The following is a 27,375-nucleotide window of genomic DNA, read 5'->3' on the forward strand; positions in this document are numbered from 1 at the left end:
CCAGAAGCGTGCACAAAACAGTTATCAAAATCTTACCCGACCACATAGCTGTGATTTTGTAAAATAACAACTCAGACGACCAGTAACATGATCCTCTTTAAGCATTTTGCTAGCAGGAAAAGCCCTTACATGCAGTACACCTGGTGAAAGATCAGCTTGGCTTAAAATATTCCAGTACAATTTTCAGAGTAAACAACTTCACAGAAGTTAATAAAAACATAAAAAAATGTAAAACTTGTCACAAAGAAAGGTAAGAGGACAAACAAGAAGATAGTAATCATCAGGAGGGAGAGTCCTGCCTTCTTTTCAAAAAAAAAAAAAGTGGATTTTTAAGCTTCTCAAAAAAATATGCCCAGGGCTCTAGTTCGTGTGTATTTATGAAAACCAATTTTCAGTTGACATGTCTAACATGATTCTCAGTCACATCTTAACAGGGCATAAATTCATACACTTTTCAGTACTCTGAAGGTCAGATAATGCTCTATTATTGTATTTTCAAGGTCTTTGAAAATAAGTTGCCACTGAACAAGCAAAAATTAAACCTGAATACAAAATTATGATTAACAACATTTAACAAAGGTAATACAACCACCTTAAATTCCCAATATTTAGTTTAAATTAAAAACAAAACAGTACAAAAAACAGCAATACCATCTTGTTAGTCAGTGCAAACACTACATACAGGGTTTTCAAAGGAAAGCCAAGAGCACCTGATACTTTTTGCCAAGTCATCTGGATTCTATAATCTCCAAGTTGAGAACTATTAATAAAAAAAGAAAAAAAAAAAGAAAAACCGAAATTGCTGTTACATTAGTGCATAACCTCTCAAAATGGTTGAAAATTGTTTCATGTCTAACTTGGGGAAATCAATACCTAGTACATTAGCTGGAGGACTTAGGCACTTGGTTTACTTCTGATAACTTTACTTGGACAAGTAGCCTGTGTATGTGTATCTACAGTACTAAAGCGGAAATTGGGGGGGGGGGAATGGAAACAAAACGCTGCAGCAAAGCACTGCACCACAGACCTGCAAATAACGAAAGCTAATGGTGTGTTAACCCTGTAAAAGTCTCAAGTCCAAATCTCCACCTCTCAGTCTTCAAACAGGAAACAATACTCCATGCAAAGTTCCACAACTAAAGAAAAAGCAGCTGCAACAAGACACAAGTTCTTCTCTCATGAAACAAAATAGAGACAAATAAGTTAGTCTTCCTTTCACTAGATGTATCATCGTAGGATCCTGCTAGTTTAAATAACTGAGTTGTTAGTTTTCTACAGAAGCCATTTTAAACAAGAATGGCTCAGATACCGCACCGGATTGCTACAAACTCATAAAAAGCTGCTTTAAGCTTAAGTAAAACAATGTCCAAATTCCATTCATTTGTGGAAAGTGAACGCCTTACTCTAGTAAAGTAAGTTTTCTTTTCTTCAGAATGCTAATGCGAGAGGGGCTTGAAGTATCAAAGAGTCCACAGGAAATGCATGACCCCAATATTATTTTTTTTAAAAAAAATATACATTATATAATATATATTATATATATAAAAAGCTAGTGTAAATGCTTCCATGGTGTGGTCACAAGCTGGAAAGATGAATGCCTTTCAGCTGTTAACCATCCTGCCATTTGCAACAGGCTTTAAAAAGTCATTTTTATCCTCAGACATAATGTGAGCAGTTTTCAAAATGAGGCTGCCAACACTGACTGATGTGCTGATGGGCAGGCAGCTTGCATTGCTAACAGATGTTGTGATCGGCTGACTGAAGCAAGAAGTTACGGGCAGGATTGTTTTCTGCTCCTCCCTGAGGAGAAAAATAAGTTACAGAAATATTAAACAAGTACATGCACAAGTATCCGGAACTGAATTGTGTGCATTAAATAAATACTGACATAAACTCATTTTTAGCAACAGGCTAAACATCTTACTATGGAACGGTATGCTCAAGATGGTAAATGTAGTTTGCCTCATTTTCAAAGGCTGCATTACACATTAAAGACTACAGAACATATAAACCTAAAATAGTGTATTTTAAAAACTACCTCTCTATGGAGATTTGTGCAAACAGTATGACATTTAACCTTTTGAAGTTTTTCTTAATTTCCGTTAGCTATAAAAATACTTCTGCATTTTTTGCTTACTGAGTGTGAAAGGTATTTTTAACAGCTGTGACACGTTTCAGTATATATGATTACAACAATGCATACGAACAATGGTACCATCCTGTGACTTTCATATTTGTGACCTAATTCTATTTCTTAACAGGTTCTTCTCACTTCACCACGTATACACAATGCAGATGTCTAATCCAAGTCTGAGTAGGTACGTAGTTCATCCTTAAACAATCATGCTTCAACTATTCTGATGCTGCTGTTTGTCTAATACTGGCAGACACTGCTGTTTTGTCTAACACTCACAGAATCACAAGGTCTTCACCTAAACTTTGTCTCTTCTGTTCCATAGATTCTTTCTGGTGCTGCTTTAGTGGATGCCCATTCTCTACAGTTGTTCCATTGAGCAGCTGATCATCTTGAGAACTAATACCTAGCTGTATATCCAGAATCTCCTACAGGAGAAAAGGAGAAATGTCCATCAATACTGTTGCTACCAGCTTTAAATTCTCCTATTATGTTCCACTACATAAAGCTGATGGAAATGGAAGTCTCGTCATAAGACTCATTTTTATTTCATATGATTGGGATGTCTACCACATTTTACTACAGCAAAAAGGAAAAAACAATTATTCAAAGATGGCAGTGAATGACAACAGTAGTATACACACCAGTTGCTAAAAAATGGTTTATCAGGTAAGATATGAAGGAGGCAATAAAGACAGTGAGAGCTGTTTCACTAATCAGGGGTAGAGGAAAGGCTAAAGGTCCTTCCATCCACGTAATGGCGATTTACAATTCATACTACAGTACTGCATCACATACCACAGGCAGAGCTAACAAAAGCTGTAGCCAGTACTGTAAGCCAGTATTGGAATGTATTATGCAATATATTCCAGATAAGAACCTTAATTTCTTTTAAGTGTAGGATGCTTCAAAAAAAGGAAAATTGATCCTAATGCTTGGAATGAACACCAGAATGTTCTATGATTGCACAGCAAAGGAGGAAATAGCATAGAAGAAACTGGGGCAGATGCAGAGAATTACAAACAATGAAGTGAAAACAAAAGAACACTGGATTACAATAATTTAAATGACTTTACTATTAGAATCAAGTGAGCACAAAGTTTAAATTAAATGATCACATTTAAATGTAAACTTCAATGTAAAACATTCATTAACTACAATTTCAACACTGGAGGGGAAAAGGAAAGGAACGGACTCCCCATCATTACTAATGCTATCAAAAGATGAAGAGCAAAAAGCTGAAAGCTATGACAAAGAACACAGTGAGCTGTTTTTAACTTCGGTAATATTAACTGCCAGGTATCTGCATGAGAAGTATGAGACCCCTAGTGTTAGAATAAGGCAAATGTTTGATATCACTACAAAGACTAAAAACAAAAGGCTTTGCTATCAATATGATCTACTAATTCACAAAGAAGTTTTAGAAGTTTTTTAATAACTAATGAAAGGACCCAGTGACCTCAGACACACAGATTTTTGTACTTACTTCTATTTGTTCACCCTGCCCATCAGGTTCATCTGTATCAAGGGCTGACAGCTCCAATTCAATGTCTCGATCTGGCTTTGTGTCTGCACAGTCTTCAGCATAATCAGCCTAAAAAAAGAATTAATATGTTCTGTAAGTATCAAGTTGGCTTTTCACCTGCTTCACACAACACTCAAGTATTACAGTGAAAACAGAAGATGCATTTCTAGGACACAACATTTCTACAATACAAAAAAGCTAGTTAGACACAAATAGAACTTTGGGCATAGACAACACAGGATACAAAGCTAAATCTAATCACATTTAAGTACTGAAACAGATAAAATGAATACTGAAGTAGAAATTTCTGTAGACTCCGTTGGCAGAATGTTTAGATCTATAACATGTACAAGTAGAACGAAAAGTAATGATTGCACAAAAATGGATTGTCACATTCTTCCCATTTTGTAAATGGATGACTGGAGCAGCAGCATAGCAGGTGCACCTACTTGATCATAGGGAAATAACTGGGTGCAACAACCACAGTGACTTAACTGGCACAGAATGTGTTATAAATATTTGGGAATGCTAAAACTAAGAGTTTTAACTCTAGTTAAAATGCATGCATTTATGTATATACAAAAGAACTCAAAGATTTGTTTCATCCCAATTACCCCTTTCTTTACCTCACCATTCCTCAAATCAATTTCCTTGCTTAAAAGATTTAAGGTAAGACGACTGCCTTCATCTAGAGAATTCCACTTCTGTTGCATGGCTAGTGCATTCGCCTCTCTCTGAAGTAACAATGAGTTACTTTTGGCCTATGGAAATAAACGTATCAGTTACCCACAACCACACTTAAACCATGTATTGTCAAATGGCAAAATAAACCAGCTTACAAAAAGAACAGTTCTCTTGCTAGATGGATAACTATGTATTCCTTTAATGCACAGCATTTATTTCGTTCTGCATTTGCATTTGCCCACCACTTTCTCCCAAAAACGGCCTTACTGATGTCAACAGAACAGCTCATATTAGCAGTCCTTATGCATCATACTAACTGTCGCAGGACTAGTGTCTAGTTAAGCCTTATTGATCATTTTGTCAATTGTACTATTTTCTGTAAGCTACACTAAGAAAATTTATTTAAAATCACTTTACCAAGTCACTTTTTTTTAAATTAAAAAACCCCATATGGTATAATATCTGATCTTACCTGCTGTAATTCAATACTCAATAGATCTCCAGTGCTGGAATGCTTTCTGTGACCAGACAAATCTGTAACTATGAACCTGTCCCTTTAAGAGAAAGAAGGCAAAGCTACCAATTAAAAACAAGTTCTCTAAATCAAAGGCCCCATAATCTTCATTAGTCTATCAATGTTAGATTTTTGGACTGAAACTACGTGACTAAGATAATGCGCTCTTCATCTTCACTGGGGCTCACAACACCCCAAGGCATTATATGAAGCAAACATCCTTATTTTACATATGGGTAAGATGTGGCAAGAAAACTTGAGAGAAACTACTCAAGATCACAGATTTTGACATGACAGCTTGGCAGTACCTGACTCCAATTCTTTGATTAGGTCTCTCAAGGGATACATTGCTAATAATTGGGTATTCTTAGCTGCATTAAGTATTAAAGAATACACAAGTTTTAACCTAGTTTTTCCAAGGCTTTATGCTGGATAGGAAAAAATCTTTTACTTTAAAATTAAGAACATCTATTAATAGTTCCAGATTTTTTTTTCCCCCCACATTCAGGATTTTGAAGAACAGCAAGCTATAGAAAATGCTTTTACCAGAACACAGAAAAAAGTCCATACCGTTCCGCATAACGTGCTGATGAAGTAGACTCTGAGCCATAGGCACTCCATCTTGAGTCAACAGCATTGACATAAGGGACATAATCTGTAACAAATTAAGATACCATTCATTATCTTCTCTGTTCTTAAAGTGGGATACACAAGTATTTTGGCTCTTTGCATCTTCATTGCTGTAGTAAGCATGAACAGGATGAAATGCTCATGATGTATGCTATATTGTCATACGAAGCCTGTACTTGTACCTGATACACTGATGGGCTTAGTAGCACTTCCTTGGGAAGCAGTGGCCTGAATAGGATCTGTCGTGTGATAACCCGTGCGGGATGACCTGGAGATTGCACCCCACTTGGAGATGATCGGTCCATCGCTAAATGGGATTATAGGATCTTCTTCCTTTGCCCTTCTCTGAGTTTCAAATAAATGCACTCTCCTTTTAACATCCCCACTGTCCAAATCCTACATATTTAAGAGACAGAAGATACATGGACTCATTTGAGGTTATTCAGATTCTTCAGTTGGCCAATAACTTTCTGATTATTGTTGCTGAATACAACGCTGATAATCTGTCCACCTAGAGAGCCAAGATGGGCCTCAGTGATTTAACTATCGCCCTTTAATGGCAAACTGACCACAAGAAAGATATCACCAGTGCTAGAAGAAATAATTTTGCTTTTCCAAGCTTGTGTTTCCAGGCAGAAAAAGTTCGAGTATGCTTTAAGGTCCTTCAGTACCTTTTCCTATACTTGAAGGAGGCAGTATCAAAGGCGGCTTGGGATGAGATTTGGTTACACTTGTTGCATACAACATAAAGGTAACCTGCTACACTATATAGCAGAAAGTCTCCAAAAAGCATGAGCTCTTACCCCTCCAGAGGTAAGCTGTATTCCATGAGTCATACTACGTATTTTTTGTCCCCTAAAGTCTTTGTTAGCTTTTTTTTCTCTCACAGAAACTGGGTGATAAAAAATAAGTTGTATTTTATTTTCACAGATTTGTTGCCATTAAACTGTTTATTAGAGGAGAATGTGCCTTCCAACCAAGTAAGAGGTGTAGTCTAGGAAAATAGTTCATACAGATTCTCTGTGGGTACAAAGCAGTCAAGATTAAGTTCACGCTGATTATCCTGGGTCCACAGTATTTCAACTTTTCTCTGTGAGTGTATATTGCTCTTGGGATTAACTTCCAAGTAAAGATTTTCTGAAACAATGGCAACGTAACAAATCTTAGAATCCTGAAAAGGCCAGTGATTCATTCATACAAGATGGACTATTGCACTTAAGCCGAATAGGAAATGTGTTTCTGCAATGGAAACACCTGCTCTGAACTGGCCACAATGACCCTGTATCAACCAGTCAAGCCTACCACTGAAATGTATTCTGAGACTATTTTAGATGCCTCAGAAATTGTAAAGATGTACGTGTACCCATAGACATTCATATAAAGAACTCTGAAGAGAGACAAACAAAATTAAGTCGTCAAAAATTTTTATCCTACTCTAATAATCAGAGAATACATTTAAAATTATTGAATTCTTATCAGTTTACAGACCATCTACTCAAAATATTTTGGCTACAAGTTTGATTTACAGAGATCTGTTATTAAAATAGCTGTTTCAGACATTTGAGAATTTTATTCATGGCACTACATTCTGTCGCTGAAGTAAATACATCGTTTATTTACAAAACTGGGAAAAGATATTCCAAACAACTTCAAATGGGCAGAACTACTTTAAAATACTAAGAATAGAAGCTATCAACTTTAAAAAAAAGGCTTGTTTAACCAAACAGAAGACACTTCAGCATGTAAGTATCATTACACTAATGAGATAACATGCAGAAAACTCCTACCATTAACACGGCATTTGAATTGGCAATCACATCCTTGGGCTCTGAGTCGATAGCATTTATACAAGAGCCAATAGTGCCACAAGACCACGGTGAATAGTGAGAGAGATGGTCTTCCTCAAATTTAGTTCCACTCAAATCACTGACACTCTCTGAGAACTACGGAAAAGGGAATAAATAAGCAGTGAATAATAAAAACAGGGAATTCAGTCTTAAAATAAGAAAAAGACATTTGCTGCTATTTAGTTAAATTATCTCAAAAGTTAGTCAAGGAGTTCTAGCCATATTCAAGACTTGACTTAGGGACAACACAACCTGTTCTGTCAAATTTTAAACCAGTGCCGCTGACAGCCGTCAAAGAAGGGCAAGCTTTGCCACTACAAATAACTGCCTGGTCTGCCAAGATGAGAGACTGAAATCAGCATCATTATGTTAGTGGCAGGTTTCTTCAGGCAAATACCTACAGTAATTAAATTGAGAGGAAGGCATGCATTTTCCTTTAATGTATAAGCCAGTGGCAGATAGAAGTATGACTTGGAACCCTCCAACCTGGATGAAAAGGACTAAATCCTGATCTACCTGGAATGCACCCATAAGGGACTTCAGGTACACCTACCTTACAAGACCTTTTCTGAATAATCAGAGTCTAACACCTCAAATATCATCAACGGAACTGTCAAACCACAGCAAAGAGTGCTTGGCACAGAGGTTCTCAAACTAGTTTCTTGCATGCATTTAATTTACACATATAGAAAAATAAATTTCACAAGATTTTTTTTTTTTCTTCAAAAGCACAGTATTCCTGTGTGTTGAGTTTCCATTCTTGTTTACAGAACTTCTCACATAAGTACACAATGTTCTACCAATGCCTTTTGCCACTTTTAAGGGATATGTATTCTCTGGGACTTGACAAGCATTTGCAGCTTGATTCAGTCTACTCATCACGTCATAATGCCATTTGGAGTATAAAAGGGAAGGTCCTTCTTAATGGAAAACAACTGTTGTTCCCTACACAAAAACCTGGAGGTTCACAAAGCTAGTTCAATAAAATTACATTTCCTTTAGTGAGAGTAAATTGAATCACTTCACTTCGACATTTTTTCCACAATCATGTTTAGCATTGCCTTAATATCAAATTGAATGCATTCATTATTAGATATTACTTTCCTTTTCCTAGAAGATTAAATTAATTTTGTGAACAATAGATGGTAGGTAGGAAATGTTTACTAGAAGTATTAAATGGCATCTTACGGAAACAGGAAGGGAAAATAAAGAAGTTCTTTGGCTTCCCACCTCTGTGCTGAAATCTACACTGAAGAGAGGAGAAGGTGGTGTTGGAGATGGTGTTGCCATGGGAAGGGTTGACGACACCAGAGGAGTTTTCTGCGTATGGTACTGTGCCCATTGCTCCGGCTTCCGTCTTAACTGCTCATCATAACCAGTCTTCAAATGACCACAAGGCTCCTAGCAATAATAAATATAGGACTGTATATCCTATCATACTCTAATCAGAAGGCAAATACTTGCAGAGGACACACTTGGACCCCCAAATTCCCTTTGGTCTGTAAACTTCCATTGGTATCACTAGAAAAATTTCACAAGGATTTGGAGGAGAACCCGGCCCATGTATGGCAACTCAGATCTTCAATATGTAATTAATTCAAGCAATGTGCATGGGAATTAGAGAGGCAGAGGGGCTCTGGTCCTAAGGCAGATTAGAGTGGTCTATTTTACAAGCCCATTTTATTAAGGTTAAAAACAAGACAAGAACTTTGTCCAGGTCACATGTCTTCATCCCTGTAACCCCAAATAAACAGAACAGGTCTATGCTAATTATTTACGAACTTTTCAGTAATGACCTTCAGAACCAAGACTACATCCTTCCCTTTCTGGCTCTCACTTACCCTTGGTAAAGGCACAGTCCTCTGTTCGTTTGGAGGTTGACAAGCCACAGAGTAATACCCATCCAAAGAGTTGTATCTCTCACGTAATGATGTCTGATAGACAGATGAGTGCATCACATCCATGGGAGGTAAAGAATTGCTCCTAATAATATCATCTCGTGGGTACATCTGTGGGCGCCAGATGCGCCTGCTGTCATAAACTGGAGCATACATTCCAGAAGGGACAGGAGGAACTGGTCCATACGGCTGCGGAGGAGGAGGTTGGTAAGGAGAATTCAGTCGGTCTCGAGGGGGAAATGTACTGTAATGATCGGCATATGGCACGGAAGCAGGTGGGAGGGAGGATTCTGGAACGTTATTGGACCTCACAAAGCGAGGAACACAGGGAGCCACACCAGCTGGTACTGTTGGAGGTGGTGGATAATATCCTTAAAAATTGGAAAAAGGCATATTTAATGTAACCACAAATGACCCACAATTTTACACCTTCTAAAACTGTAAATAGTGTTGATAAGTACCTTTAGAGAATGAAGAGTCACACTTTACAAACCTGTTACTGACCCTATCATTTTTCTGTGGAATATAATTTCATGTATGACAACCATATTTGCAGATGTAGTGCTGACCCCTTACCACCTTGACCCACTTTGGAAAACGGAGTTTCTCTGCCATTGCTTCTATGTACTATGGTATAACCATGTAACTGAAAATACAGCATCTTAAGCACTTCTTTATACAGGAAGTTAAAACAGTTCTCTAAAATAAAAAGCTATATTGTGAAAAAAAAAAAGTAATTCCAGAGGTCCATAAATAACCATTTCACACTTGGCTTATTCTCTTCTCTTTGGAGAGGACTGTCTGAACACCTCTACCTTTTGTTTTGAGAGCTGTGAATGACCTGATGCTATAACACCCAATTGTTTGCTTGAATATAAACATACACACTGCAACCTAAAAAGATGGCTGAAACCTTTCAAAAACATTTGAGCAAGCACAAAGATGTGCAAGTCTCACAGTAGAAGCATTCCATGCCTCTGGTCTGAATCCTGTCTATGGATACCCTCACAGATAGAGCATAAGGTGAGCAAGCCTAAATAAATGCAATTAAATGCTAACAAAGGAAAAAGTAAACGAAAGACCTTTAGGTTCGAGTTCTTCTGGATGCTAAGGTAATAAGTTGCATAACATACAGCACACAAAGACAAGAACCACCAACACTGGGAGCAAGCTACAGGTCCCTCCCATACTCAGCAACGGACCAGATCAGTATTCCATTAAGTGAAGATTCAGCTGATATTTAAAAAAAAAAAAAAAAAAATCCACAAAACTGAGATAAAAGTTATTTCTCAGTGTTCAGGCTTATCTAGAGAAAAGTTCAGAGCTATTTTTGATTCAGTGCTCATCTCACCTGTCTGTGGGTACTGTGGAACTTCATATGACAGCTGAGTCCTGGGATCTTGGAAATATTGAACATTATCAGAATGTGGAGGGTAGACAGGTACTCTGGGAACAAACGGGCTGGATTTTGGAGGCACAGAATTAACTTCTGTTCCAATATTAGGAGGACCAGCTGAGGTAGCTGCTGCCTGGCTTACAGGAGTCTTGGGTGGAGAGCCAATTTTACTGAAAAGGATTACCAAGAAACCATTAAGCAGATTATTACTTATTTCAGTTAGTCATCTCTTTGTGTACACTCCCATGTAATGTGGAAATACAGGCCATGTCATTTCCTCTGGAATTTTGTTTTTCACACCCCAAACTGATGTTATTACATCTTAGACTTTCTCCTAAGAGAACTCAAAAGCGGATATAAATGTTTTGCTATGTACCCAGAAGCTTATATACCACTTGTAAGTGTATTCTGGTAAAGACAAAGTGTTTGAAAAGCTGTTTAGAGGCTCAGTGCTTCCTGGAGAAGTATCTAAAAAGTTTTAAGGGAAAACCCCAAAACTAGAAGGTTTCTAGGATTACTAAGGGAGTACGCCCTATGTGCACCCTTCTTGGTTTCAGGAAATGTCAAATTTTGAGTGCAAGTTTTTTGTTCTATTTGTATGTAATAACCCAATAGTAAGTAAGACGCCAGGCTGAGAACAACCAAATAAAAGACAAAGGGAGAGATTTACCATTTTATCTATATTGCATGGGAGTATTCAACAGCTAGAACAACCCATGCTGGCTCTGACAACTTGAATACACAGACTTTGTATAACGATATCTACACTGCCGTACAAGATCTTACACAACTCTGCAGCCAGTGAGCACCAGCAACAACTGCAAGCCAGGACCAGAATTCAGTATCTGTTGTTTGCCATCCACAAACTCCATGATAATCTAAAAGCAAAATCTTGTGCTTAGTTATTTTCATGGAAAAAAGTTACCTACTTTTCAGGTAGTGATTCTGTAGGGGATCCAGAAACATTCTGGCCGTTGGCTCCAGTCTTCCCTCCCTTCTTGGTGTTCTCCAAAGCTCTCAAGGAGGTGTCCGCACAGCGAGGGATCAATTGGGGAACACCGCTTTCTAGATTAGCTATTCCATTAGTACTTGGCACCATCTTCCCTGTTGCTTCAGGGCTTCCTATGACAGAAATTACGTTTCCTGTTGTGGTTGAGACGGTGCTATTTACGCCAACTTTATTTAGAAGGGGGAATGTTCTCACTGTGGCACTGATTTTTTTGTTCCTTAAGCGATATCTATAAACAAACACATGTACAAACACACACAAAAGACAGACAATTTAAAAAGTGCTTACTGTGAATTTTAATGTATTTGTAAAACTAGCAAAAGGAGGGGATTGAGAGGAACATGATATCAAAAAATTACAAGACTTCAAAAACTGGTGCTTATTTTCAACAATCTGCAAATAGAACATCAATGTCTTCCTTGTAACCAAAGATCATCTCTCCTCTTAGAAGATCCACTTCTGCAGTTCTTTGAAAATGGATTTGGGTGAAAACAGCTTCAAGAATGCAGACATTACATACTGTTCAAATAACTCACTTTATTCCTTAATCAATTAAAATGTAATTAACATTCTCTCATGTAGGTGATATAACCAATCCCTGACAGACACTGAGCCTAAACTCAGTTTCAGGAAATGAAGTTTTACTTCAGATGGGATAAAATAAAACTGGAATTAGTTTTCAGACATTACTTTACTACCTTCAATTTCATGTAAAGAATTGTCACTTCAAGAGATTCACAAATCCTTCTGAATGAATAAATGTATAGAAGAAACTGTTCTCAAAATTCTATGGAGATTGCTTGGATTTAAATTAAAAAGAAAAAAAAAAAAGAAAAAAGTCTCTCACACTCACTTTTCAAGCTCTTCCTGAGAATGAGCAAACGTACAGTTTGTTCCTCTTGGACATCCCCCTTGCTGTCGAAGGTCTCGGCACATACTTGTTTTATATTTGCTATTTGGTTGTGGCTTTAAAAAAAAAAAACAAACAAAAAAACAAAACATAAGACATTCCTCTTACAATCTAACAGACATTTACATAAAAATAGGCTTAAAATACACAAAACACATCCATGATATGTTTTTACATTTTGCACCTTTAATCAGAAAACTAGGAAATTTCTTGTTGATGGGCCATTGTATGGATCTCACTACAGCAAGCTCTGCTGCATTCCATACTAGAAACGTTAAGTTCTCAAAACCTGAATGCAGTAAATAACAGTATCATCAATTCTTCCACAGAAAAGGCCATAAATATTTCAAATCAATAGTAATTTTTCAAAATTGCACCTTTCAGTAAATGTACATTAAGGCATATAATGCAACAATCAAATATAGTTACCTGTGGAGTTTCATGGCCTTTTCTACTGTAATTCTGAATGAAATCCACCAGCCCATGTACCACAGTCTTTACAGCGACCATTGCATTTTCCAGCTGCTCCCATGTTGGAGATGCTGCATCTAAAATTATTAAAAGCACGCTTGTCATTATGTCAATAATTCCAGTAGTATCATAAATAAGAGGCAACTCTTCTAGCACTTCAAAACACCAAGTACTAGGACAGAACTCAGAGAGCCCTGAAGAAGAGTTTGTGATATACTATGTTAATTAATGGGAATTTTGAAACCAGGAATGGAGGTTATCATCTTAATAATTTACTTTGCTAGATAAGAAAAATATCAAGAAATGTTTAAAAAGCTTCATTTGCATACCTGGATTTGGATCTATGTTTGCCAGGAGCTCTAAATGAGGCCTCAGCCTGTTTAAGTTTGCAGGATCCCCCGTGCGCTGCAAGACAATTGTCAATTCTTGTACACTCTTTGCAAAAGATTCTGGAGATTGGAGCTGAAAACAAAGTGAGCATTAGTGTGCTGCATCTTACAACTGTGAACTACTAATCTTAAAAAGATTTTCATTACACTGGTTCCTAAACGCAATACGTAGTGTCTTCAGATGGCATATAGAGAGTATCAGTGGAGAGAAATTTTATTTCTCAGCTCAGAATCTGCCCTATGAAGCTTCATCATAAGACACAAAAGAGGCAATTAGTCTTAAATTACTGAAAACCAGAATGTCTTCATATGAAGAGTACACTACAGTGGGGAAAAAAACTTCACTCTAGTTTTAATTAATATTTGATATGACTAAAGACAAAAACTTAACTCAAGCAGTTCTTGGATTTTTATTGTAACATTTAATAGTCAAATCTGATCCTACAAACATACTAAAATCATCCCTTTGACGAACCTTGTCAATAATGGATTGCATGTGTGATTTATGTGCCAAGTCACCATAAAGAAGGGAAGACCATTGTTCTGGTGATATTCGAAGTCCTGCTTCCATGGCAATGTGAACAATTTGGGCATCATGTTCTCTCCGCAAAGCCTCGTAACTCCGAAACTCTTCTTTAAGTTGCATCAGAGAAGAATCTTCATCCCTTTTAGTGACCTAATAAATAGTAATAGTTAAATACTCCTCCTTTAACAAAAAATCTCCAAGTCCATCAGAAAAACAGTTACACAGCACAAATCACAAAAGTATTGCTTTTGTATATTTAGCATATACTTTGTTTTCTTCCATGTATTCATCCACTTAACTAGCAGTGCACAGGCAGAAACACCAGCTCTTCAAGTTTTTACAGGATCACAGGTGCAAAACTATACCAACTCACTATTTCCAACTAGGAAAGTAATCAGATTTGCTTAAGTCACAGGAGATACAGTTAGACACTTAGTAGTTCTACTAGTAGGTTTTGCTATACAATATTAAAGGATGACTTAAAGAAACAGGACAGTCTCTAGAAGTGACTTTAATAAAAAGGAAGAAAAATTTTAAGATACTGACATTTAAAGAACGGAATATTTAACTGAGAGCTCACTATAAATGTTAAGTAAAACTCTTAGGTTACAGAAGACATTTGTCATAAAGGAGAGCAACAGGTCTCATTCTTTTAATGTTTAGTTTAGTGATGTTGTGATAATCATGTTTTTAACTGTGATTCAAAAAGAAAAAAAGACCCATGGAATTAACTTTTCATTCTTCACCAGATATAAAGAGTTGGGAATATTCAGTTTAAACTGTCCATCCCTATATATTAAAAATAAAGCATCTCTTCAGTGCAAGGCAGCTAGATACAGACAAAAGAAAAAGGAGAGAGAGCAACAGATGTGGGAACACAACGTTGGAGTTCAGGCTGAGAGCACTCTCCGTGTGGTGTCCCTCTCTCATGGCTGGTGTTGGGGCTAGGGAAGTTTCCAGGACTACAGTATGCCAAAAGTTTTCTTTAGAATGCTGGGATTGGATTCTAAGCTTTGAGAGCATCCAGGCCAGTCTGGCATGTCTGGTCACGGCCAACTCTTAATTAATCTAAAGTCAAAAGTGATTATATTAAAACATTTCACTTCTTCCTGAAGCAGGCTAGGACTGCCTACATAGTCAGGTTTCATGCCTCTTTCAGGGGAGATAATTTCCAGATGATGGGCAGCAGTTAATAATGAGGGCAGTAATTTCAGAATCTATTTCAGCTAATTCCACATGTGACCATTTGTTCCTTTTGCAGGGAATTTTAAATATCAAACAACCACTTCATGACAGTTCTAGATAAAATCTTATAGTCTACACTATTTAAATGTGTAGAAACTGAATTTATGTAACATTTTACAGGTGAAAGATACTAATCCTAGGTCAGGTTCTCTGGATCTGCACTAGTTGACAGTAACAAATTTCAAATATTGGTATTTTACCTTAAAGCATGATGCTCTATACAGTAGCTGCACAACATGACCAATGCTTGTTTTAGAGGCCTGAGGAAATCTTGGTTCTAGCCTTTGCACAACAAAAAGTACCAGAACTTTTCTTGAGAGCGCAGAGCCATCTTCCAGTGCCAGTAATACAAGTTTCAGTGCCTCCTCTTGCATAGCTTTAACACACAAAAATAAAAGATAGGAAGTGAAATACATTGCCAGAAAACAGCAAGGCTATCACATATTAACATGGTAAGTAGGAGCATCTGAATCATCTTGAATGTAATTCCTTATTAATTTTATTTCACTAATCATAAAATGTTTACAAAGCTTTTTTTCTTAAGAAATTTGCTAGTTTAGAAGTATTTAGAAGCACTCTAAGCACAGCAAACTTAAAGAGCTAAGAGTAATTTTCAGTAATAAACACATCAGTAGTGCAGTTTTTATACTTTTCTCCGCTGTGCAGTCTTGTAGCCTTTGTTATTTTGGACATCTCGTCAATGCTACACCATGAAACTGTATAAAATAAATATGGGAACAGTACAGGAATGCTATCATCAGTTATTGGAATCAAGAGAGGACTACTTCCAGTTTAAACAGAATTTCCTTCTCATTTCTGTGCTTGCTTCAGCAGGATTCTTAACTAAGAATTTGCTGTTTCTATCAAAGATATAAAGATGATCATTATAAATTTTAAAATTAAAGTATGCTGCAACTAAAGTTAGGCCGATTGTATTTACAGCTAAATATGAACAAGACAGCATCTGCAGTTTCCTATCCAATTCTAATCACAAGCAGCAGTACAACCAGCCTGTGTTACAGTTACACTGCATTACAAACTGTGCAGAAAGCATGCTTATTTACTAATCTTTGCCAGGATTTTTAAAATAGTTCCTCACAATTTCGAGGAACAGTTAATAAGGGGAAAAAAAAACCAACAAAAACTTTAAAACAGCAGATTTTACTAACTTGTCTATTTTTTTTTCCTTCTCCTTTTTCCCTGGCAAGAAGTTGAAAAACAGAAGTAATTACATCTTCAACTGAACAGAAGAAATTTCCAAATAATTTTTTGTTAAGAAAAGGTACGGCTAAATACACACTGTTGCAGATTCTACGGTACCTTACCTGGTCCTAGAAACTGGCATCCTCGAGCCCTGACAGCAGCCCAAAGGTTGGCAGAAAGCTGCTGAGGATTTTGGTGCTGCAAGATGAGTTCTGTAACGGTTCTCTCTCCCAGTGATCGAGCTGCCCTCATAGCTCTAACCCGACCCTCTTCCTCCACCAGCTGACAATTCACCAGTGTCACAAGCTTCCTTTGCATTGGACGGCTCAGTGCACTCTGATTCAAGCTTGCAACACCTTCAAAGAAAGTGAGAAAAGGCAAACTATTGCTTCTAATCAGACAAATGTATCTGAATAAAACAAACAAAGATGTCTAATAGTATGTGTCTTTCTCTAGGACTTGGATACTAGTCACAGGTATCTTCCCTCCTCTTAGGCAACTCTGTGTAATTCATTATCAAAAAGAATTTTAATTAAAGTCTTAAATTAACATCAAACCCATCCTTTGAGGAAAGTTCAGCCTCAGTATAAAGTTAGCCCAAAGGTAATATTACTAAATAAAAAAGAATATTTTGTAAACTTAAACTTAAAAAAAAAAAATCAAGTGTCACAGGTGTGAATAAGCTTTTAAAGACATAAGGGAAATTTTATTACAAAAATGGGAGGATTATCCCATTGACGTCTAAAATCAGTGCTGAAAACACAATGCTGTTAAAAGTAAGCTACATCAAAATTCCGCTGTTCAGCAGAGACTCACCTTTTCCCCCACTTAATGGCTTTAAGTAGAGTGCCAAATCCTCAACACATTTCTTTGCTACTTCATAATGTTTGTTCTCTCCTACATTACTCAACTTTACTGTCTGATGATCAGGTACCTAAGAAAATGCAAGGGGGAGGAGGGGGGAGAAGAATTATATATACCTGACTGACCTATATGATATGCCTACGATGGTATCAACATCACTACTATTAATTACATAACACTGCAGATGTACACTGCTTTTTAGAGAAGTGAAAGACAGGATCCACCCAAGGTATGTACAATGTAAGAAGGAAAACCAAAAAGGACTCAAGATGAGGATCAGGGTGATGAAAGATTATTTTTGTTAGTACTCAACACATTAAGAACAAAAGTAGGATAGAAAACAATAACCAAGGTCTAATGAGAAGGTACTTAAAAGAGGAATGAAGAACACAAGATTTGAGAGGACGATCAGTGTACAAGATCAGCATGATTTACTACAGAGAGACAAGGGAAGTCATAAGACAAAATTAATTGGCAAGAAAATAATATGAAAAAAACGAAAGCAAAGTTAAGAAATAATTTAAGCATAATTTGGGCATGCTGAAATCTTCAGAGAAGAACTAGCAAACTTAACTTGGTTGAAAAACCTCAAAGTAGAGCAACAAGGTCAGACTATGAAAATACAGGGAGTATTAGTCACAATACATTAAATTGTTTGAAAGACATTGTAAGAAGTTAGGAGACGAGGATAATGAATGTTGTAAGATCAAGGCAGTGATTTGACACAACTTACAAATAAAAAAAATGAAAGGAACATGTGAACTTGAGAAACAAAACCACTTTGACACAGATAGTGTTATTACCAATAGCTGTGTCAAGGCATGTGATAAGACATTAAAAAGCAAAGTAAAAAGCATCTTCTTACTGCATCACCCAGGTGTTATGGCAAGAGTAATATGAAAAAGCATATGAATCAGCATAAGGTGAACAGATTTATTTAGTCTCCATAAAGCGCAGTACTGATTATATAATCGCTGTTTTGCCACTGCTACGAGACAGCACAGGGAACATTCCTGGCCTGATTAGCCAGTGTCTGAAAACGCAACCGAAAAGCCATCATCATGCATATTTTAAAAATTTTTTTTTTTCCACACACACACTTCTGAAACTTGGTTAAACAGCTAGCTACTTTCGAACATGTGACATGTAGAAATGAGATTCCTTGCAAGAGTACGATGAACGAGTGCAATCTGTAGGTTCACTTTTCTAATGACAATTGTGACAGATAATTGTCTATTTCCTAATGGGTATTTTTCTCCAGTCACAGTTCAAGAGCCTTTTTAAACCAGAATTCAGCTTACGACTAGAACATGTTTCCACTTTATGAGAAGAGGATGGTCCTGAAAATGGTGTGGTTGCTTTTAGAGTATGTATGGACTTCTAAATGTTACAAAGTTAAAGTCTTATCATTTTTTTTAGACTAAAACAAGGGAAAAAGATCAGCACGCGTATTGCAACTGGCATGTAAATGGTAGTAACACGAAGTGGCAAAACAAAGAGCTGCTTAAATCATACCTGGGCTCCAACTAACTGGAGGAGTGCAAAGTTTACAGGAAGCACATCGATGTCTGTATTGATGGCAGTCTGGTCGAAAGGACATGCCTTGCGATGAAGCTTGTTCAGGCAGGTCTTACAGACAGTGTGAGAGCAACCTAAGCTGATGGGTTTGTGCACATTCTCATCAAACTCGTTGTAGCAGATTGGGCAGGACAGAAATTCTGTCCACTGAGCTGCCTGCACAGGCATTGTGGAAGCTGGACACTTGTTTAGCAGGCTAGCAGACCATTATTTCACTGTACTATGTTTTGGCAGCTGTAAGTGAATAACAGAGTATTTAAAACATGCTTTCTGGTAATTTAGAATGATTTTTAATTAAAAAAAACACCACCATTTCAATACTTTACAGAATAAAACCAAATCCTTATGCTGAAGTACTCAAAAAACCCAACTTTGTGTTAGTTTAATAATTGTACCAAAAAAGGCTCATGAACTGAATTAATGCAGACTACCATAAGTTGAAGTCGAACCTATTCACAATAAATGGCATTGAAGTTCTTCTCACAGGATTAAATACACCTTTAGCGTAGGAAGAGGAAGACATTTATTGGCACAGAAAACGTAAAGGCATGAATCACAGTAACCATCTCTCACTATCTCATCTAACCTCAAGTTTTCCAAACCCTGAAAGCGTTCCCTGGTTGTAGAATGGGCCTGGGGTGGGGAAGAAGACACGGAATTTTTTTAATTTTTTTTTTTTTTTTTTTGCGGGAGGGGAGTTAAAATGTTATTTCCATTTGAAGTAGAATAATGCCTTCCTTCTGCACATCTTATTCAGACTTAATCAGATACCAAACTAAACATAGCTTTGCTTTTTTTTAGACACATTTTCTCTTTCTGTAAAAGACAAATCAATTAACAAAAGTAAAGAATCATAAGAAAACACTAAAAGAATGACAGATTAGTTTTTAGTTCTATGATTCTCTTGTGTTACTTCCCCCTTTTCTCCCAAGAACCCATTGGAACACTCAAGGGCAGAGATTGCTGTATTCAGTTTTGCTTTTCACATCTCTACCTTACACAACAATGCAACTCCACTTCCATGAACTCACAGCGAGAAAATCTCTGATGTGTTGAAAATCCAGGTATTTAGGACAAAACTTATAAGGCAAGCAATAACTTCAGTTGGCTTGCTATTAAGTCTTTTCTCTTGAAACATTTCACACTGTGCAGTAGTGCCATGCAAATTGTTTTCATAAATGTATTCCAAAGAAAATATGGATTTATAGAAATTGTTCTAGAAGACATCCCATCTTATACAACCTATGTTCTTGAAAAAGATAACAGGCCTAAGAAGTTCATCGAAACCGTTTACATTCACGCTTTCCTCATGAAGATTTAAATTCACAGCTTCACCTAAGAGCTAAACAGCCCCACCCTTTGCTGCAATGTGCAATGATGTTGACTTTCTATGCAACCTAGAGACCAGTTAGTTCACTTCAAGGCTATGAACAAGCTTCTCCTAGCAGCTTGTTAGAAATGCAAATACACCAGTGTTTTAATTACATGTTCAACATTCTTTTTTTTTTTTCTCTGATGACAGAAAAAAGGTAATTGTTTTGAGGAAGCTGAGATCTCCCCTCCGCATCTGAATTCGCTAACTCTTTACTGCAATTCCATTGTTGGCTGTGCTGTAGTTTAATTAATGCTAAAGTATCGGACCATTGAAATAATTACTAGAACACCAAATAGACTCTATCTGTGGATGTATTTTATGTTAATTATGACCATCTGTTTAGAAATTCTATTTAGTACTATGAACATTCAGTGCCCTTTAAGTAACAGGATACTTGTACAACGTGTCCTTATCTCAGTGAGCTTTTCAATATTATGCAGCGATTTTTCCCCCAAATGAATTCCCATAGTAAGTGTAAAACACAACAAACTGAAAGGTGAACCTGTCCCTTCAAAACCAAACTGCTGAGGTAACACTTTCAACATAGGCCACAATATTCACATGCATTGGACCAAACAGATTTTCATCCAACTTCTAGGAAAGCACAATCAAAGCTCTTGCAGGGATGAATAAAATTGCAGTCTTCTTTAATCTGCTATTACTACATATGTCTTTTAACCAAGGAAATTCAAAAGCAAAACAAATAATAGCAAAACCAAACAATGAGCCAACATGCCTAGAAAGATTTTTAATTCCTCTATAAAGAATCCCACCATTTCCTTTAGCACATCTACTTCAGCTTCCCCACCAAAACAGCAGGACGAGAGATGCACAGAACTGTAGCGTAAAGCCTTGCAGTTAACACTTTCCTTAAAGCTTTTTGCCAGCATTACCAGAAACGTCAAGATACTAACACCAACACTACCGCTGGCCTAGGAACGATATTGGTGTTTTTTCACCTGTCTGACTGCACGACACAGGTAACAGCACAAACTAGACGACTCGGGGAAGTGTGCTACTATCATGACTCACACAGGGAAAAGTTTAAGAAAAGGCTAGTACACACACAGCTCAATTGCTTATATGCTGTTGGTCACTAACAACCTCCTAATAAACAGTCTCTATTTCCACACTGCTCATTAATTATCTCAAATGCAGGAATCTCTGCTCTGAGACAGTACCCACATTCAGCATCCACAGATACTCAGAGACTTGCAAGACACAGCCACCTCTCTATTTACAAGCTTTTAAAATATAGTTGTTTGTTTTCCTGACCAGCATAGAAATGAACACAACAGATTTCTTAAAGTGTGCACCACCAATTTTTAAAGATCTCTGTGTATTTAATCATCATAAGTGACAGATTCTACTAAGCATGTGTTGACCTTCAGATTTCTTGACAGGAAAAAATCTAATTAAATCAGCCAACAGCTGGGGAAAGCTCTCAACTCCTTAAACTTCAAGCAGCCATACGCAGAGGAAGTCTCCATACTCTATTAAGCATGCCAGCTATCCCGCCATTCTTGCGCTCCAGTGTGTTAAGAAAACAATCTCACATCTCCTAATTATCATGTCAACTTCTACAAAAAGCATAAGCCAAATGTTTAATAGATTCTTGCTCCTTGTCAGAAACAACGTATTTCAGGGATGTCCTCTTGAAGAAGAAATTGCACCAGCGCTCTAAACTGAGCAAACACAAGGACGAGAGCATAATAAAGAAGGTAAACTAGAATTCATTTTAGTTTTGGTTTTACCAGGCAGTACACTCAGTTAGATCAATTACCCTTGGTCTATCTGTTCATTCTGGCAGGCATGCTGTCTATCTCTACACATATACATGGCTTCTCTTCCCCATCAAAGTAGAAGCACCCTGCAAAAAAAACCCCAAAGAAATGGCTGATACAGAAGCTGGCCAAACATACAAGGCAAATGGTTTGAAAAGACATGGCAGTTTTTACTTAAAAGATCTTTACATAGTATAGTTACAATAAATTTTATAGTATTACTATTAGAAGCAATATTTCAGATGACAAATTGAAAAAGGCACAAGCTTAAATTCAGAAATTATGTAATAAATAAAAAACTATCACAGTTGAGTAATTTTCTGTTTCTAATACAATAACATTTTCCCACTGCAGTAATGGTTGCAATGGAATGGAGTAACAATGATAAATGACTGATTTTCTCATGATAACTTTAGACCAGAATATTTGATGAAATTGGAAGGTAGGGTGGAAGGGGAGAAAGGTGAAGCCCCAAAGCCTTCCTCAAACAGCTGTACCATTTACAAATGATGGAAGTTGTAAGATTTAGATGTTCTTATTTTACATTAATCCCATGACATTCTCTACAACTAATCCAACCTGTGGACATGATAAATATCATTTAATCCTGATTTCCTAAAGAAACCAAGCTTAGGTGATCATGCTGTTCTATTAGTCTGTTCCTTTCCCACATAAACCTCAGGACCCCTGGACCATTTTTGAGTAAACCTGATAGAAATGTGTCACATCTGAAATGCATATACATTCCATGAAAATTGGTATCTGGAAAAACTTTCAAATTCACACACTTCTCACAAAGGCTACAGCACCAGGCTCAGCAGTTATCTGTCTGTCTACTTTTCTGATCTATCAGCATATACGCACCAGCCAACAAGAACCCAGCCAAAAAATATCACATTTTGTTCAGATATAATAAAGTGCTATTTGGAAGGTAGGGACATGACACAAATCTGCAGGAATTCCAACAAACCTTTAAAGACAGAGGGCTTGATCTATGAAGAGCAATGTCAAACATTTGGCACTTGGCCTCCTGAGTTCAGTATCAGTACTCATTAAGCAAGGCAAGGAGAGGTTTCAGAACCCCACGGCAGGATACTGAGCCAGCACGTTGAGCTGAACGTTGCCTGGACTAGCTAATCAGAAATTCTGATGACAATGCTTTATCTTAAAGTCTACCTTTATCCAGGGCTTAGAGGCCTAACACCAGAAGGAGATGTTGACTACACACCAGAAGTTAACAACCTCAGGAGCTCCACAACTTTACACAAAAACAGAGAAAGGGATTTCTTTAGTTAGTGGTGCTGGTGTTGCCTTGTATCTTAATTCAGTGACGAGATTTCTCACCTACACTAAGAGATACAAATTCAATTACTTTTAAATACTTTAACCCATGTTTTCACCTTACAAAGAAGCATCCAAACACACATTTAGAGATGGGGCAATTTCAGTCCCTCCCCTTGAAGCTATTCCTCACACATAAAAGGACTGAATAATCATTAAAGACAACTGCAGCCCCATCTTCAGCTGCCTGAGCAGACAACTTGCATTTTGCTTCATTTTTAAAGATCATTTGTGCATTTTTACTAGTCAGTCATTGGATCAAATCTAGGTATAGTTCTTTGAGCAAGGAACAAAAAAATTCAGTGCCTCCTCTCCAGCTACATGCCCCAGTTCCTACGCAGCATGGTGAGCATGGGTCTCAATCTAAGAAAACTTTCTTCTCTTCAAAGGGAAACAGGTTCAACACGAGGTAGCAAGCGATCCCCTTCAAAGCTGCACATTGCCCGGAGTCAGGGCATTTACCAAAATGCAAGATATGCAAGTTTCATCCTTTTTCAAAGGAAGGGTTGAAGGCTTGAACTCAGTTCCCCCCATAGCCTAGGCAAATGCCTAGGAAAAAAAGAGAAGCAGCAGTTATCACCAGCAGTGTTCTGTTTCTGAACAGAAGTGGCAGTCTTGCAGCTCCACGTTAGGTCTGCTCTGCTCAGGCCTACTTGATCAGGTCCCTTGTGGGACACAGGCAAAGGAAATTCTAATAATCAGAGCTTGTACGAGAATGCGACATGGAATAATTCTGTCAGTGCTGAACAAAGGAAAATCTTCTCTACAGATGAAGGAAAATCTTGAAAAACTTGTGAAATTATACGGCATTTTCACAAATTTTCACAAGTAGTCCAATTACAATCTCACTGTGGATTTAAGCCTAAATCTTAGAATTCAACTGATTTTTAATCACTAAATTAAAGAGTCCTTGATATTGACTTGCTCTTAATGTTGACTGCAGAGATCATGATATTTTCTTCTCTTCAAGTGATCTCCATTATAATTTTCCATTTACGCAGATTAATCGTTTGTTTGCACTACAAGGAGGCAGCTTTTTCAAGCCTTCCTTCCCAAGTTATGTAGTTCTGACAGCATCCTGACTGGGTCAAAAACTTAGTGTCCACGTAATCAAATTATCAGTATTAAATTATTCTCTGAAAGAGCTAGAATCTTTTATTCATTTCTCTTCAACAGCCATTATCTACAGATCCGAAAAACTAGCTTCATTAAAGGCTTAGAAAAGGGCCATCCCCATAATAGCTTTGCATCATTCAGCTATGACGGCTTGAAATTAAAATAAATCCTCTTTACAGAGCAGACTTGCTTATTTCTACGTTCCATAATATCTGTCACATGTAAATCTCTTTATAGCACGTGCAAATTCTATATATAAAGCGGAGTCTTTAATGACCATTAAAGATAGTATTTCAACGCAATTTTTTCACTGAACATTAACGCTACTGGGAGTATCTACAGCCCAATTTAAATTCCAGAAAAGTTATTATCAAGAGAAATCTTAGTGACATACTAGAATATATATGTCTATCCAGACTACGTTTTGCCAAAACACCTACGGGATGCTTCATTTGCCATCTTCTTAAAAAATTAAAGCTTAGATCCCCTCTGCCTCCTTAAAACACGTGCCTGAAGAATAATTCCCTCTGAACAGTGGTACGATTCACTAATACAAATTTAAGTTCATGGTTGCTCGGTGACTGCCAAAGTTCACTCAATTCAGAGGTAAACTCCCCCCACATCAACACTAGAGTCAGTGTATCCTCAACAGTTCACACCTGCTCTTTCCTGTTCAAGTGCTGCTAGCAGAAATCCTGTTACTAGATTTTAAAAGTTTCCCATACACTTATGTAATGCCACTGTGTGGGTTTTTTTGTGTTTCGTAGGTGTCACTGAAAGGAGAGTCTGTCCTTGCCACAAGCCTGATACGAATTCAGCTCCTGTAACAGTATTGACTTTTCAGGACTAACTGAAGAGCAAATAAACAAAAAATTTTCTTTGCCACCAAAACCAGTTGAACTTATACTGAATGCAGAGAAAGGGAATCTATTTCTAAGCAGATCTATTTTGACATAGTTACTTCAGGAAGAAACACACTAAAGAATTCCTTACTCTCCATTAATATTTTCAGAGAATAAGGACTCTTATGTATGGCTTAGTTCCCTATGCTTTTTTTTTTTTTAAACACGACTTCCATGCTTAAACTATACAATTTACAAAAGAGAAATTCCGTATTCTAACATTTTTCAAATAATTCTACTGAAATACTAATTCTATTCTGAGACATAGGCAAGAAAACAGAGGGTTCCATAGGGGTCGGAAAGCCTTTTTAAAGTTTGTACAGAATAGCTTAATATGCCCACGGATATAGATTTTTTTCCTTTCATTAGGACTATCCAGTCAGTAAGGAGAGACCACTTCTATTCATCCCATTAAGAGGTATACAAAATCTTACCAAACAAAATGTAATGTGCACCCAACAAAACATGCTACTAGCTACTACCCTCTGGATACCGTAAATATTCTATCTATTGTAAATCAACAAAGCCTTAAATAAAAGAGACCAATACTCAAGACTAGGACTTAACTTTGAGATACCTCAACACTGACAGTAAAATTGTTGGAATTTAATATTTTTAAGAGAAATGGCCATGACCTCAAACAAGAGAGGAACACGAGTTAATAAGAAACCTTTTCTTGTGGAAAGCTTTGCTTACATTGCAGAAACACAAAATAGTTCATTAAAAAGGCATGCAGGTCTCGGGAAAGTGATTAATTAGAAAAATTAAGAATTCGGTGTTTCACATACTAATACTAGCAACACAAGCTTCAATTTCTAGAATATCCACAGATGTTTAACACAGGCCAAAGGTCAAATAACAGTATTTTGATTCAGAAGATTTACAACTGTACTTGTTGGTTCTCATTTAAAATGAGAAGATCTTTTCTGCCACAATTACAAATGTACAGCCTTGTAATCTGAAGGGTTGTTTTTAATTTTTGTTTCAGCATTATGACATAGCTACAATGGGCATGAAAGAACCATCACAAGAGTAGCTACAGGAATTACAATTAAACCCAAACAAAATCCTAAGTTTGCACTTAAAGCGAAACAGACCTACATCAGAAATTTTCCTGGTTGTCAGCCTAAACTTTGTCATTATTTTCTCTCATTAAAGATACATGCCATTCCACTTTGAACCCTGACTGTAACTGAATACTCATCGCTCTCCAGTCACACTGCTGCCCTTTCCTATGCTTTGTGCTGACTTCTACGCTTAACTTAAAATCCTCAGTGCACCTCAAGCATCAGCAGAACCAAGACACGCTTTTCCTGCTCAGTTGTTTTCTTTTTCTGTTTAAGACACTTTAAACGTGACATGACGGGTGCAGTTCCAGGGCCTGTTTTCCACCATGATTCTTCTCCACCATTACCCCAAAGCACAGCTCCACAAGAGTGGGAACACTCATGATACCGGTGCAATTCTCCTCCGTACTGGAGGACACCACAGAACAGGCTGCTTGGTGCTGTGGCGTCCCGAAAGGGCTGCCAGCAAGGTAACCGGGAGCCTCACCGCCTTACGTTCGCCGGTGCCAGCCCCGGCGGGTCTCCTCGCAGCCTCGCCCCCCTCCGCCAGGCCGCTGTCAGCAGCCGCCGACCGCGCCGCGCACCTGTGCCCGGCCCCGGCTCTCGCCGTCATTTCGGAGCCGCCACCAAATGGCTGCCCCACGTCCCCCGGCTGGCCCAGCGGCCTAGCGGCGCGGGGGGGGGGGGGGGGCGGCAGCCCCCTCCCCGCACCGCAGCGGCCGCCGGTACCCGGCGGGGCGGGGGCGCTGACAGGCCGCGCTCGGCGGGCGAGGCCCGGCCCTGCTCCCCGCCCGGATTCCGCAGCGCCGGGACCCCGCAGGGCGCCGGGAGGCGGGGGAAGGAGGGGGGAAGTGGGGGGGGGGGGCGGGCGGGGCCCCGCCGGGTCACCGCGTCCCCCGCGCCGAGCCGCCCCCGCCCAGCCCGCTCCTACCTGCGAGGCGCGGGCGGCGGGGCCGGGAGCAGGCGG

At 38.0% G+C, this 27,375-nt stretch overlaps 1 protein-coding gene and 1 non-coding gene across 6 annotated transcripts; both read right to left on the minus strand.

The window, feature by feature from the left end:
• Nucleotides 1–4: 4 nt before the first annotated feature.
• RC3H2 (ring finger and CCCH-type domains 2) lies at nucleotides 5–27,375 on the minus strand. 5 transcript variants are annotated; one of them, XM_050907694.1, is made up of 21 exons: nucleotides 27,340–27,375; nucleotides 18,761–19,057; nucleotides 17,198–17,315; nucleotides 16,504–16,737; nucleotides 15,379–15,554; nucleotides 13,883–14,083; nucleotides 13,348–13,480; nucleotides 12,977–13,095; nucleotides 12,491–12,603; nucleotides 11,558–11,866; nucleotides 10,584–10,798; nucleotides 9,176–9,603; nucleotides 8,565–8,735; nucleotides 7,275–7,430; nucleotides 5,670–5,883; nucleotides 5,428–5,512; nucleotides 4,816–4,897; nucleotides 4,286–4,420; nucleotides 3,621–3,728; nucleotides 2,414–2,562; nucleotides 5–1,800 (listed from the first exon to the last, which is right to left on the minus strand). In XM_050907694.1, exons 2-21 carry the CDS (start codon nucleotides 18,989–18,991, stop codon nucleotides 1,602–1,604), a joined length of 3,576 nt encoding a protein of 1,191 aa, XP_050763651.1. In that variant the 5' UTR covers nucleotides 18,992–19,057; nucleotides 27,340–27,375; the 3' UTR covers nucleotides 5–1,601. The 5 variants fall into 5 exon arrangements, with proteins under 5 accessions (XP_050763651.1, XP_050763652.1, XP_050763654.1 ...); XM_050907695.1 differs by lacking the exon at nucleotides 27,340–27,375 and having other exon boundaries at nucleotides 4,274–4,420; nucleotides 18,761–19,495; XM_050907698.1 differs by lacking the exon at nucleotides 27,340–27,375 and having other exon boundaries at nucleotides 1,696–1,800; nucleotides 2,433–2,562; nucleotides 4,274–4,420; nucleotides 18,761–19,495.
• Nucleotides 13,569–13,684, minus strand: LOC127023869 (small nucleolar RNA SNORD90). Its single transcript, XR_007767487.1, has one exon. It is a non-coding gene; the product is annotated as a small nucleolar RNA SNORD90 (small nucleolar RNA).

Source organism: Gymnogyps californianus, chromosome 18 (assembly GCF_018139145.2).
Source record: "Gymnogyps californianus isolate 813 chromosome 18, ASM1813914v2, whole genome shotgun sequence".
Lineage (NCBI taxonomy): Eukaryota > Metazoa > Chordata > Aves > Accipitriformes > Cathartidae > Gymnogyps > Gymnogyps californianus.

What these genes read in the sequence shown, in the direction of transcription:
- RC3H2 (XM_050907695.1), bottom strand. Translation starts at nt 18,991, where the DNA reads ATGCCTGTGCAGGCAGCTCAGTGGACAGAATTTCTGTCCTGCCCAATC. An exon ending in AAACATAGATCCAAATCCAG is followed by an intron (nt 13,096 to 13,347) that starts GTATGCAAATGA and finishes TAATAATTTTAG; the next exon opens with ATGCAGCATCTCCAACATGG. An exon ending in TAAGCCCATCAGTGTATCAG is followed by an intron (nt 5,513 to 5,669) that starts GTACAAGTACAG and finishes AATTTGTTACAG; the next exon opens with ATTATGTCCCTTATGTCAAT.